General features: G+C 32.5%; 1 protein-coding gene across 1 annotated transcript; it reads right to left on the bottom strand.

Moving 5' to 3' along the window:
* Positions 1-10,963: 10,963 nt before the first annotated feature.
* Positions 10,964-13,277, bottom strand: LOC134280359 (uncharacterized). The gene is made up of 2 exons (XM_062762767.1): positions 13,194-13,277; positions 10,964-13,092 (listed from the first exon to the last, which is right to left on the bottom strand). The coding sequence occupies exon 2, from the start codon at positions 13,054-13,056 to the stop codon at positions 11,014-11,016; it is 2,043 nt and encodes a 680-aa protein (XP_062618751.1). The 5' UTR covers positions 13,057-13,092; positions 13,194-13,277; the 3' UTR covers positions 10,964-11,013.
* Positions 13,278-13,784: the final 507 nt, after the last annotated feature.

Below are 13,784 nucleotides of genomic sequence, written 5' to 3'. Positions count from 1 at the left end.
ATTTTATTTGCTTCAGTATACATGTATACATTTAATAATTCTACAAATTCAGTCAGGGGGAGCCGACTTTTTCCCTAAGCGGGGGACACGAATTCTCTGAATTAGCTTGTTCTTTCACTGTCGCGTGACATATTGTTTAGAACCAGTCAGATAGTGCGATTTATAGCATAATATAACGAGGTATAAGATAACAATCTTTTTAAAAAGGAAAACAAAATACCAATTCGGTAATTACAGTTTTTAAAAAATTATTTCAAAAAATTAAATAATCATGCACTGCTATATTGAAAATATTCTTAAAAGTTGAATTACTTTATAATGTCTAAAAATAAAGAATAAAACATTTAGAAAAAAAAAACTTTGACAGCTGATGGGTATGAAAATACATTAAATAAAATAGGAAAGCTAGAATTGACTACATTTTTATTTTTGAGTCTGCTTCTTTTCAATTGAAGAAAATAAGATCAACAAATAATTTGCACTTCAATACAAAACTATTGCTTAGTTCCGTGTGAAAGTTTATTCATTCTTTCCAGAGTTGCATCCTTGATCTTATGAAAGGGATATTCTTGTAAAGAATATTGATACGACTGTAGAGATCCCAAAGAGTCTCCTGTAATTTGTTGACAGATACCAAGTATTTGCCATGAGATTTCCTTGAGGTGAGCAGTTATAAAATCTCTGTCATCATAGAGCAGCAGAGTCTGTAGATCCTGTAGAGATTGTTGTGACCTGACTGTGTCACCCAGTCTGTGGTGATTTAGTATAAACAACATGTGTAACATCACTAGAGGTGGGATCAATAATAAAGAAAGGCCATTGTTCATACTAGTCTTCTGTTCTAACACTAGTTCTTCCATGTAAGTGTATGCATATTGTAACACAATGCTAAGCACTAGCGCTCTCCTAATTTTTTGTATCTAGAGAATTCGTACATATCTCTATTAATATAATTTTTATACAAAATGCAGGGGACTGACAATCTCTTCCATGCTTTTTGCAAAATACTGAGTGATTCTTCATATCTATGTGTTTTGTAGAAGTACATAGCAAGATATAGAATGTCTAACACACAGCCAAATTTACACGACAATTTTAACATAACAGATACTTTACTGGTATTGCAATAAACAGCACGATTTTTAATCGGATATCTCATTTTCTCTATTAATAGGGAAGTGTTCCGTAATATCTCTGCTGTCATATATTGTAATGCAGCCACCTGATACGATGTCAGCCTTTTCCTTGTCAATTTTACTACTTGACTCAAGTAAACTGCACACTCCGCATTACTCAAACAAAGTTCTGGTCGTAATTCTTGTAATTCTGTGAAGAAGCTTATATCTAACTCGATACTTTTTTTTATTATTCTCTCGTCTGTACAGACGCTCAATGATCTGTATAAAATGGCGTGACTGAGGTAAGGTCTCAGAGTTTGACTTAATAGAAGACAAGATATACCCTTACAATACAAACCATACAACTGGTCAAACAATGATACTTGTACAGAACCGATAACTTTAGTTCGAAACATGTTGTTTTGAGGAATAAAAAAGTTTTGGCATTCTCCTTTTAGGACCCAGTATATCAATAATTTAAAGCATTTCCAGAAATATGACAATAAACTATCTGGTTTCCAAGACGAAGAATCAGTACTCTGAATTACCCAAAATGCAAGCGTTTTCATGAAGTATGAACAAAGAATCAGCGTATCATTGTCCTGAGAATTAACTACTTCCTTTAAGAACAATTTTAAAAGACCATAACACAAAAACTGACAATGATTCATGGAATACACAAGTTTTTGTTCTGCTTTCGAGAATAAGATTCTCCATTCTTCTCCATTTTCTGGTGTGCTTCCGATAGGAACAATATGGAATCCTCCGCTTTTGATTTTGGATAAAACATTTTTAGATGGCCAGTCTTGTTGATGACATCTCTGTTTCCATGAAACAGCTGGAATCGGCCAGTGGTGGGACCAAAAGCAGGACACAACATCTGCTTCAAAATCTTGTTCATCAATATGGAATGAACAGGGTCCATTGGGTATCGATGAGGTGAAGAAGATAAGGCCAGTGTGAAGGGTATTTGAATTTATCAGGCGGAAAAAAAACACTAGAAATATATTGTTTGTTCTTCATACTTTCGCATAGGGATATATAATTTGCATTATTTTCTGTACTAAGGAGATTAAGTTTTGTAAATCCCGGTGGAAGATCATCACACTCCATAAGAATCACTGTGTTCTGTGGGATACGGTAGAGACTGATCTGAGAGATATCACATATCACCTTTGGGTCTGGGGGCCACATCATTAAATCATGATCTGAAGTCTTAAGTCTAAATCCCTCACGTCTACTCCCACTCTTCATTCTTTCCAACCCCCTCATTCTGTATAGAGGTTTATTCAAAGCCTCTTCAATTTCGTCTACTTCTCTCCTCATCCTCACCTCTGTAGGACTCCCTATTGTAAGAGAGAGGCCCACATATACTGCCTTTGAAATCCGAGGTATTTGGTCCATTTCAATAAAGTGTATTTCTTCAAGTAGAAAAGGCTGGAAACAGAAAACAAGACATATTTATCTCTTTTTCATGATTTTTTTTTTCATAAGGAAAACTTTACCGTTATTAAAGATTACTGTTTTACTGTGTTTATTTTAGAGAGATATTTTTATGCGTTCTAGACAATTTGTTAAAAAGATAACAGCATGTATTTACCACTTTTCAATCCAAGAAGTTTAGATTTTGGGTAAAAATAAAAACATGTCAGAGTATTTAAACCATTTCTGTATACATGTACCCCTAAGGTGATTATATGAACTAAATTTTATATTAGATGGTAAATCCCTCATCTGTACTTTTGCTTATAAAATTATGTATGTACATTCATATTTTGTTTCTTTTCTTTAATCACTGAAGCCCATAGCCTCAAGTGTATAGTAATCTAATAACGAATCAAAGGCGAGCAATTAATTAAACAAGTGGCTCTTACCTTCAAGCTTTAAAATACTATCCCCAGGTATAAGAAAAGGTATGAATTTATTCTAATGCAATAGTTTTGTAAAACACTTTTTGATTGGCTAGTGCACTGATATTTGAAGCAGTAAAACGAGCATTAACGAGCGTGAAAGCTTTTTCATTGTGACGTCATAATAGAGCGACGCAGAAACACAATGCTCCGTGACGTATTTCATGTAACAAAATTCATCAAAATAAGACGTAAACAACAAACAAAATGCATGGATTGCATTAGAATGGGAATAACTATTCTTCTAATTTGGTATTTGCGACCGTTAATGCTGATTTAACGGTCGCAAACATCCGTTTTACCGGCTCCGCTTCCGCGTCGCCGGTAAAACTCAGTTTGCGACCGTTAAATCAGCATTAACGGTCGCAAATACCATATTAGAAGATAGTTATTCCCTAATTCACTCCCCGGACCTCACTCTCTAATAAATATAAACATTCATTAATAACCAACAGCTTAAGATCTTTAGCTTACGCAAGACAAACTGCGTTTTCATTTCAAATTACAACTCGTCATACCTGAAAAATGGAACATTCAAACAGACGACTGACGTTTCAGTTGGGTTTTAGATAGGGTCAATGTTCGAGTAGGTCTTTAAATTTAATAAAACAAAGACATTGAATTGAAAATGTTGGCTGCTTCGCTGCTTCGATTGTATTGATTCGCTTCAAATCCGGAATTTTAAATGCTCGTAAATGTTTCTTAATACATGTTAAGACATTCTTTATCAGATAATATTTGAAAAATCACAGAAGTCTAATTTTAAGAATGACATCATTTAACATTTTAAAACGTTAATTGAAAAAACAATCAAATTTAACTCTGCGCTACTAGATATTTACTTAAATGTATATTTTCGGTAATGGTAAAATAAAAAATGGTTTTTCTTATATTGATATTAATTTATTACGTAGCTTTTCTAATCTTTTAAAATCAATTATGTATTTTATAGTTTTAACACCCCTTTTTCTTAAAAAAATCTTTCTTATAAGAATTGAGAAGAAAGATGGGAATTACGTTTCAAAGGAGCTAGTATATCATGATTATCACACATTATACTTTGACCAAACTAACAATAAATGTTTCAACACAAAACAAAGAGCTAAGTTCACGAAGTGCAAAAATCCGCCTAGTCATCAAAATAAGTAAAACTTCCTGAAATTATACTCGAAGATTTGTATGTTTTAAAACATTTCATTTTTTAAGAATATCTTTTCTGGTTTTCTTTTTACAGCCGTTTCAATTTAGCATTGTTTTCTTAATCAATGCTGTCACGTCATTACGTTGACGTTGTATGCTTCAACACCGTGACGTTTTGTATAAAAAATAACACATAAACGTTTATAGAATAAAATTCAACAATATAGGCAATTCTTCAAAATTTTAAAATTTCAGGACAATGTTTCTATGAATTTTTAAATAAATTCTGAAAAATCGATTGTTTTTTTGTTAATTTATATGTAATTCAAAGGAATGAGAACTATTTGTTATATATTTAATAATGATTGAGTGGAAAAAACCGTGGATACATGCAAAACCTTTTAAATGAAAATAAGGGGCAGATTAGATTGAACACCAACACAAAGTGTAAATCTATCATATCTCGAGTAAAATTGAATTTTTTGTAGTAAAATATATACTATGGTAGTCATGGAGGAAACAGATTTTAATATCCTTAAATGTGTTATTATATGGTCCTACGGCATACAAACTTAAAAAAATAGAGATTTTGACAGAGAATAGACAAGTGTTCTGTAATAATGAAAACATCAAGCTTAAAAGAATGCTTAATTAAAAATGAATATGTTTGTAGTTAAATCATCATTTATTATATTGTCATTTAAAGATTTCGCTGCACTTCCTTAATTTATGGGATTTCCTGAACATTTGATATGTACACAGTTTTTACATGTAATACACGAAAAATAGTGACAATATTGAAGGCTACATATGTATCTTACGCACACAGAGCAGTATATATATTTAGGAAAGAAACCACAATAGTAGACTTTTAAACGAAATTGAGGCAAAGCAGGCGCACGTAGCATCGTCTTTGAAAGAGGGGGGGGGGGGGGCAATGATTTTTTTTCACTTACCTGTAAATTAAAGTTGACAAGCAAGAAAGAATAAACAAAAAAGAAAAAGAAATTGCCCAAACTCGAAAATCCTATTTCTTGGGGGAGTGGTGGGGCAACTTTTTTCAATGTCAACTTTCTTTCACTACCAATTGTTTTGCAAACAATACTACATTTGCCTGATATCATTTTACGATGGTCAGAAGTGAGGGGGGAGGGGGGGAGGCACCAACCTTTCAGTAAACATTTTCAATAGTATAGGTAATGTTGGGAAAAAAGTGCCCCCTCCCCCCCTTGTTGCTACGTGCCTGCAAAGCATCAAATCGGCCTCAAAAATTAGCTTTTTCGTTAAAAAAAAAAAGAACAAAACGAAAACACAAGATTTCCAAAGTTTTAAAATTATAAGAGTTAAAAAGCAAGATAACCACCATCTTCGCTAGCTAAGGGCTTGAGAAGATGGTCAAACGGAAATGGCATGTAAACCAATTATTTAATGTAAATTACTTAATTGAAATAAATCTACCAATGAACGATAAAATCGTTATATAATCGAAGTGAAAAAATTTTATCAAACTTTTCTCAGTACCACTTTTTATTTTAAAAATCTACACTTCCCCTTCTTTGAATACACTGCAACATGTGCGTGTTGAAATGGGGGGGGGGGTAACCTTTTTTTTTTTTGAAAAAGAATATTTTAATATTTACAGATTATATAACTAATCAATATTCTCATAACTGAATAAAATCAAAATTAATATTTATTGAAAAACTTGAGGATTACGGATCACCGCGAATTAGCTTTCGACAGAGGGATAAGCTAAAAAAAATCTAACGCACGAGGATTAGCATGACTAGCTATCGACGAAGAGATTAGCTCAAAAACTAACGCACGAGGATTAGCTGATTCACAGAGATTTCTATGGAATTGTTCAGATCTAATCACTTAATTTTATATAGGGAAAATTCAGTAGAGGTATAATAAACGAAACTAACTTCACGTGCTAATACCATGAATCTTTCTCATGTGACAACGCCGAGGTTCTTTCAAAATATATGCGGGGTGAACAAAAATTGTTGTGTCATTTGAAACTAATTTATCTAGGACTTCTTTTCAGAAAACGACATTTCGGCACTGTAATTCATATCCTGACAACATGTCAACCAACATATTACCTTACCATACCCCCTCCCCCCCCCATACCATGTTGAATGAATCAGAGACAAACGCCCTATCTATGATGCTATATTCTATAGGTTATTTCAAGAAAACAAAAATGACAGACAGGTAAAATTACCAGTTCAATCCGTTTATGATACATGTAATACATTTGGGACATACTGGTATAATGCACTAATTCAATGATCAAATCACGAAACATCAGTAATGTTCTTAATCTTTTATCATACAGATTTCTAAAAATAAATGAAAATGCAATTCAATTATTAATTTCTTTTTAAATGTTACTGTATCCCTGTAGTATCTTAATTGGCATATTTATTGCATATATCATTGTCCTATAAACAAGTACTAAAGTTATCTGCATTGTTATTTGTCACAGATCAGTAATGATTTGTCATACGTCATATTACGAGTCATATTGTGGGTTTCTTTTTAATTAATTTGGGTAAACCCCCATTATTTCCACTTTGGTGGTCGGTGCGAAGAGATTTGATTCGAACGAAAATTAAATATTTCGATGTGGCCACACCCCTCGAACAAAATAAAATAACACTCTATTTATTCATTTTTTTAATTTTCTTTTTAATAGTGTGAAATATTTTTTGTTCAAAGGGTGTGGCCACAGCAAAAATTTGAATCAAAGACGAAAAAATGCTACATTTTGATAAAAAATAGCAAAGTTCACGTGTTTAGACGTTTTCTGCACAAATATGACGTCATCAAATGAAAATTTTGGCGTAAACTATTCAAGTTTGATACCTAAGGACAATATTTCCGTAAATAATTTTCTTCTTCCCCTCACTTTATTTTTCCTAAAATCATTAGGCCGATTTAGCACATTCGTGGATTTAGCTCTTTGTTCAAGGAAGTAAGTATTTAGATTATTAGGATCCAATTCATACTTTTCACAAGAAAGCTTCATGAAATATGCTTATACAGCTCAACACAATTAAAAAAAACACATGGTTTTTCGCACAAATTAACGTGACATTTTTCTTGCAATTAGACTTTAAATCATCGAGTTTTAGTACGAGGCATAGCCCTTATATTATCAAATATTTCATGTTAAAGGTGCATATTCTCTAAAATCATTATCTTAAGTTTTAAAAGTCAATGTTCTAAAAGGGAATTTGTTTATAAATTGTATGATATTAAACGTGTATGATTCTATCATAGGTATTTACAAATTAAATAATCGAACTTTCTTTGCACATTTTCTATACTTGTCTTGGTTTTGTCGAAATGCAGCGCCTAAAATGACAAAACTGCATTAAGAAATCATGTACAAAGATATGATAATAAAGTATTGTTTATCTTTCAAAATAGAAAATTGAAAATATTGAAAAGATATTCTTTTTACATCTATGGTCTGAAACTTTCAAATTTTGCGTTGGTAGGTAATTTTCATGATGATAGATTTCAGGAAGTTAACCTGAAAAATTGTCATCTTTTTAACATTTGAAAGCAGTCGAACTGATGAGAAATACTTCTATCATCTTGCGCCTTAGTGTCGTATTAATGTACAGAAAATACAGAAATTATATTAACAGCACAGTTTCTATATGAAGGCATGGCAAAAGTTTTCTTTGAAATGAATGGATAGAAAGACGATTGGATGAAGGATATAGAGATTACAAACAGTATTCAATCTTTAAGTCCATAAAACAATACAAATGAAGAGCAGAACAAACATTGACCTCCGAAACATCGGAGGTTGGATCAGGTGCCATGGAGGAGTGAACATGAATAGAACCCATGAAAAAACCCATTTGGAAACTCTCATAATATATCACCCAAGAGCGTATAAAATCCTACAAATTATTATGTGTGAATTATGTTTAAAGTAATGGAATATGACAAAAATTAGGTTAGAAATCAATTTTAAAATATATTTATATCCATAACTTTTCCACTGATAAAAGTAACTCTGACAATATGAAAAACCTTTCCGTAGCTTGTTCTTGTTACTTGAAACACTAGTGAAGACACGAGAACTTGAGTGAAAATGTCACTTATTGACCAGATAAATGACGAAAGTGAACAAAAACACATAAATATACAATATTACATACAATCATGTAAATTATAGCTGGGATAAGGCCAAAAAATGATTAATTTCAACTTAGATATGATATATTGCAACTTAGTGCTTATCCCAGCTATTGTTATATAATGATTACCAAGTTTGTGTAACAAGAAGGTGGCGTAAACAAAGAGGCCACACGGCATGGTAAATGCTTGATGTTATACAATGAGGAAAAATTCCATACAACAAAAATTCAAATATTGGTATTAAATGAGAGGAGGATGGGAGGTAGCGGTAAATTGATTGCAACCTCATATTTCTGCAAAATTAAATTAATTGAGCACTCGATCCCGATCAAGCCGAATTCGATCCAAACATGAGTTCGATCCCGATCCAGTCGACCCCATTCTTTTTACATTAAAAATCAATAACAACTGCAATTTTAATCTAAATTTGTCAATAACAATGTAAAAAAGATTGTATATAAAACATTTTATGAGACATAAAATTGTATTGTGTTGTCACGTTACACAACTTTGCATTATAACATTGTGACCTTAATTTGTGCGGAAAAAAAAAACCATGGGAGTTTAAAAAGTGTGTTGAGCTGTATGACAAATACGTGCTATTCACACAAGTTATATTCACTCAACCACAAAACCTAGTTTAAAATATTTCCAGTTAACTTGCTTCTATTTATATCCAGCCGTCCAACATCTCATTGACCGGTTCAACATCTCACTCAGTGGTCAAATATCAATTTTTTTGTGCCCACGCAGCAAATTTACAACATTAGAAATGTTAGACTTTTCTGCATAATTGGAATAGAAACAATTTTTAAAGGTTTAATAATAATTGGTATCATATTGATTTACCACCTTCCAGGTTTACTCTGTTTCAGCATACTTACATAAACGTTTTACCCTGTTGCATAAAAAGTCGTAAAAAAATAATAAAAGTAAATATCAATAACTGAAAAAAACATATTATTTGAAGTAACAATTATGTGAAAAGAAAACACTAAATTCTTTTTTGAAATGAAAGGAATATTTGTTTGATAATTCATTTTCTCTTATCATTTAACAGGTTGAGAATACTAGATTTTCTGACGTCAGCATAAATTTGTATGTAAATTAGCTATCTGTTTATTTACTTACTGTTGATTGAGCCGCAATGCATTGTTGGCTACTACAAATACCCAGCTGTGTTGAAAATAAATGGCAACTTGAATCGTCCCTTGGAAACTTGTTTTCAATTCTTTTCTGAGATTTGTAAAAAAAATATTAAAAATGATGTATTATTTTTCCTTTATATGCTCACATTTACCAAATTTGCTTCATGAAGCCTTAAATCAACTTATAGTGCATCGGCCTAAACCATTGTTCAAAGAGATGTAGTTGATATCGTGACGGTAAGACATTAAGTTTTTTTCACGGGATAAACGTGTACATAGTTTTAGCAGGTAGAATATACGACAACAGGAGAAGATGTGATAGCCCCTCAATATTATCAGGAAGTGTTTTTGTACATGCAAATGTCAAAGAGTTTGAATCGTATTCGAAGCAACTTTTGATCATCTAAAACAAGTCCAATATTAAGCGTGAGCATGATGCAATGTCTTCAGAATATAATCTTTCAATTTCGGTCTTATAAAGTGATAATGAAGCTCTACAGAAGCTCTACAGTTTTACGGTGAGAAGTTAAATATTGTGCAGTAAACCGACACAAACCACGTGTCGCCATTGAATCGTAAACACGTAGTAGACTGTCATGCTTTGGGACTCATTCCATTTGATTTGAGAACGGGTGTGGTATTGTCACATGTTGAAAATTGCCTTCCATATAAGGTAGGGATTTCAACCTGTTTAACACTTTTTTTAAATTTTCTATATTTTAAGTGTTGTAAAGAATCTTATGGGTCATGTTCATTATATATTTTCAAACATTGAACATGCCAAAACAAGGTTTGATGTTTCCTAACCCTGATAACGGCGCAAGCATGTATTGACTAAACTGCATCAAAGTAAGAAGTTAAATGTCTGAAAAAATAAATGTTCGCAGAACAGTTTCTTTTAACATTTTTATGTTTACATTACTTGTATGTAAATGGTTAACTTGACTGGTTGACTGCTGGATTGTTTCAATCTTTTTTCTAGCTGTTCTTTTGATTTTTAAATAGAGAAGCAAAAGTTAGAGTAAGAGAAAGTTAGAGATATTTTTCTGGGCACGAAGTTGAATTAATGAAGATTTTGCACAATCTTTGATACTAATTTAATGTCTTACATTCCGTGCAATAAGAATAAAATATAATACAAACTGTAAGTTTACATTCAGCGACATAAATGTTTCAAAATTAATATGCAATTAATCAAACAGGTATTGACCAGAAATTATTACAATTGACTCATACTTTTTGTTTTTAAATAAAACAAAGAGAAATTTGAAACTATCATCGTTTATTATCTTAATCATGAACAATGCAAACAAGTATAACATGTAGAACATCTGTAATGAAAGTATAGTGGGAGTACAAGTCATATAATACAAGTAAAATGTAAGATATGAAAGAAAGGAAAGAAGGTGTACATTTTTTTTAAATAATCAATTGTAAAAATAATCTAGGTAATAAGAATAAATTTACATGAATATCCTTTTCAAGATACAAAACAAATCAACAACAAGTTTTCATTTTAACAAATCAGTATTACATAGCTCCATTAGGAAGTGTGTTCATTCTAAAAAGAGTTGCTTCCTGGATCTTGTTAAATGGATATTGTTGTAACGAATATTGATAGGACTGTAGAGATCCTGAATAATCTCCCGTGGTTTGTTGACAGATACCCAGTATTTGCCAAGAAATATCCCTGAGGTGTAAAGGTACATTGACCCCGTCATCATAGAGCAGCAGACTGTGTAGATCCTGTAGAGATTGTTGTGACCTGACTGTGTCACCCAGTCTGTGGTGATTCAGTATAAACAACATGTGTAACATCACTCGAGGTGGAATGTTCAATAAAGTCATTCCATTCTTATTACTGGCATTTTGTTCGAATACTAGTTCATTAATGTAACCTAACATATCATTGTACATCAGTGTGTCAAACACGACAGCTTTTCCGATTTTTTTACCAAGTGACATCCCTGCCGTGTAGCGTCTGTACATATCTCTATCTACAATGTTTCCATACACAATGTAAGGAACTGACATTCTGCCCTGCGCTTTCTGTAAAATACTGAGTGACCGTTCATACATACGTATTCTGTAGAAGTACACAGAAAGATACAACATTTCTGAGGCACAGCCTATTGTACATGACAATTTTAACAATGAAGATACTTTACCTGTACTGATATAGATAGTACGATTTGTATTTGGATATGTAATGTTTTGTATCAATAGAGCAGAATTCCTTAAGGTACAAGATGTAATATATTGTAAAATAACTGCTTGATGCAGTGTTCGTTTTTTTCGAATTAGTCTCCCTATTTGATTCATATAAATTGCAACTTCTGTGTATTTCTTAAAACTAAAGTTAGTTTCAAAAGAGTTTAGTTCTGCAAAGAAGCTGGTTTCCAACTCTGAATTTGTTATGATACTGCTTTCGTCCGTACAGAATCTCAAGGTTCTATATACAATGGCTTGACTGAGATAAGGTCTAAGGGTTGGACTTAATAGAAGACATGATATCCCTTCACGATATAACTGATACAGCCGGCTGAACAATGACTTTTGTACAGAACCAGTGACTTTTATTCTAAACATGTTGTTTTGTGGAATGAAAAAGTTTGGACATTCTCCGATTCGTACCCAGTATATCAATAATTTGAAACATTTCCAGAAATAAAATAATAATTTTTCTTCTTTCCAGATCGAAACACTATCACTCTGAATTACCCAAAAAACACTCGTTTTTATGAAGTACGAACAAAGAATCGAATTGTTGTTTTGAGAATTAATAACTTCCTTCAGGAAAAATTTTAAAAGACCATAACACAAAAACTGAGAGTGGTTCATTGCCCAAACAATTTTTTCTTCTGCTTGGGAGAATGAAATTCTCCATTCCTCCTCATGATAAGGTGTGCTGCCGATAGGAACAACATGGAATCCCCCGTTTAATATATCCGATACAACACTCTCAGACGGCCATCCTAGTTGATGACATCTTTGTATCCATGGTAATGCTTTTATAGGCCAGTGGTGTGATAGAAGGCAGATTAGAATTTCTCCTTCACAATTGTCGTCTTTGATACTCGATGAACAGGGTCCATGTGTAATGGATGAAAAAAGGAGTGGGCTAATGATCTGCAAACGTTGCAAATTATTTTTTCGGAATAATGTACTAGAAATATAATCTTTGTCATTCACAAACACACAGGAGGAGCTGACTGTTTTATCATGTGAGGTACTCATCAAATTAAGTCTGGTAAATCCTGGTGGTAGATCATCACCCACCATCAGAATCACGGTTTGTTGTGGAATACGGTAGAGACTGATCTGAGAGAGATCGCAAATTACTTTGTGATCTAGAGGCCACATCATTAAATCAACATCAGAAGTTATTAGTCTAAATCCCTCACATCTACTCCCACTGAATTTTCGGTGATAGCCCCTCATTTTAAACACAGATTTATTAACAGCGTCATTAGTGTCCATCACTTCTCTCCTGATTCTCACTTCTGTAGGACTCCCTATTTCATGACACAATCCTACGTATACAGCTTGTGATAATCGAGGTATGTGATCCATTCCAAGGTATTATAAAAAGCATTCAGAAGCAAACATCTAAAACAAAAACATATTGCTTATAGAATCGTACATTTATCATTGCTCAACCAAAGCAGTTAGATATATTCTGAAATAAAAAGGTTGTAGTATGTACATACCATATTTTTATACGTCCAAAGTGACTTTTCAAGACATTTTATCTCTCATTTGTACTTTCGGTTTGAAATATCCGATAATTGCCCGTATTCCTTTTAGGAGCTTTAAAGGGGCCTGGACACAGTTTTAAAACCAATTGTAATGTTTAGAATTCGTACCTAAGGAAGCATCATTGATTAGCAGAAACCGTGTCCATGCCCCTTTATAATCTTTTAAGCTTATGATCTTTATCTAAATGCATGTAATTCATTTCCAATGAAGTGTGTCGTGTGGCTAATAACACAATGTAAATAATTTATAGCTGAAATAACATCAAATTTGACGTATTAAATCTTATGTGATGACAACCCTAAATTTATAATTTGTAAAACATACGATTTAAATTCAGTTAACGGATGAGATGTATCACTGTTCTAACACCACCTTTTGAATACTTATGTATTCATAATCAGTGGCTACAATCTAACTCATACTTTATAAAAATTAAATACAATTCTTATAGATTCTTGTAAATCAAAGTACAAGGGCGGATCCAGGATGTCCCAATTCTGCCGCCAAAACGCACATAATGATCTTGAAAGCGATCAATATAA

Source organism: Saccostrea cucullata, unplaced genomic scaffold (genome assembly GCF_032062105.1).
Source record: "Saccostrea cucullata isolate Sc308-1 unplaced genomic scaffold, CSIRO_AGI_Scuc_v1 ctg5851, whole genome shotgun sequence".
NCBI lineage: Eukaryota > Metazoa > Mollusca > Bivalvia > Ostreida > Ostreidae > Saccostrea > Saccostrea cuccullata.
The sequence above is the reverse complement of the archived record's forward strand: the minus strand, read 5'-3'. Positions and strand labels throughout refer to the sequence as shown.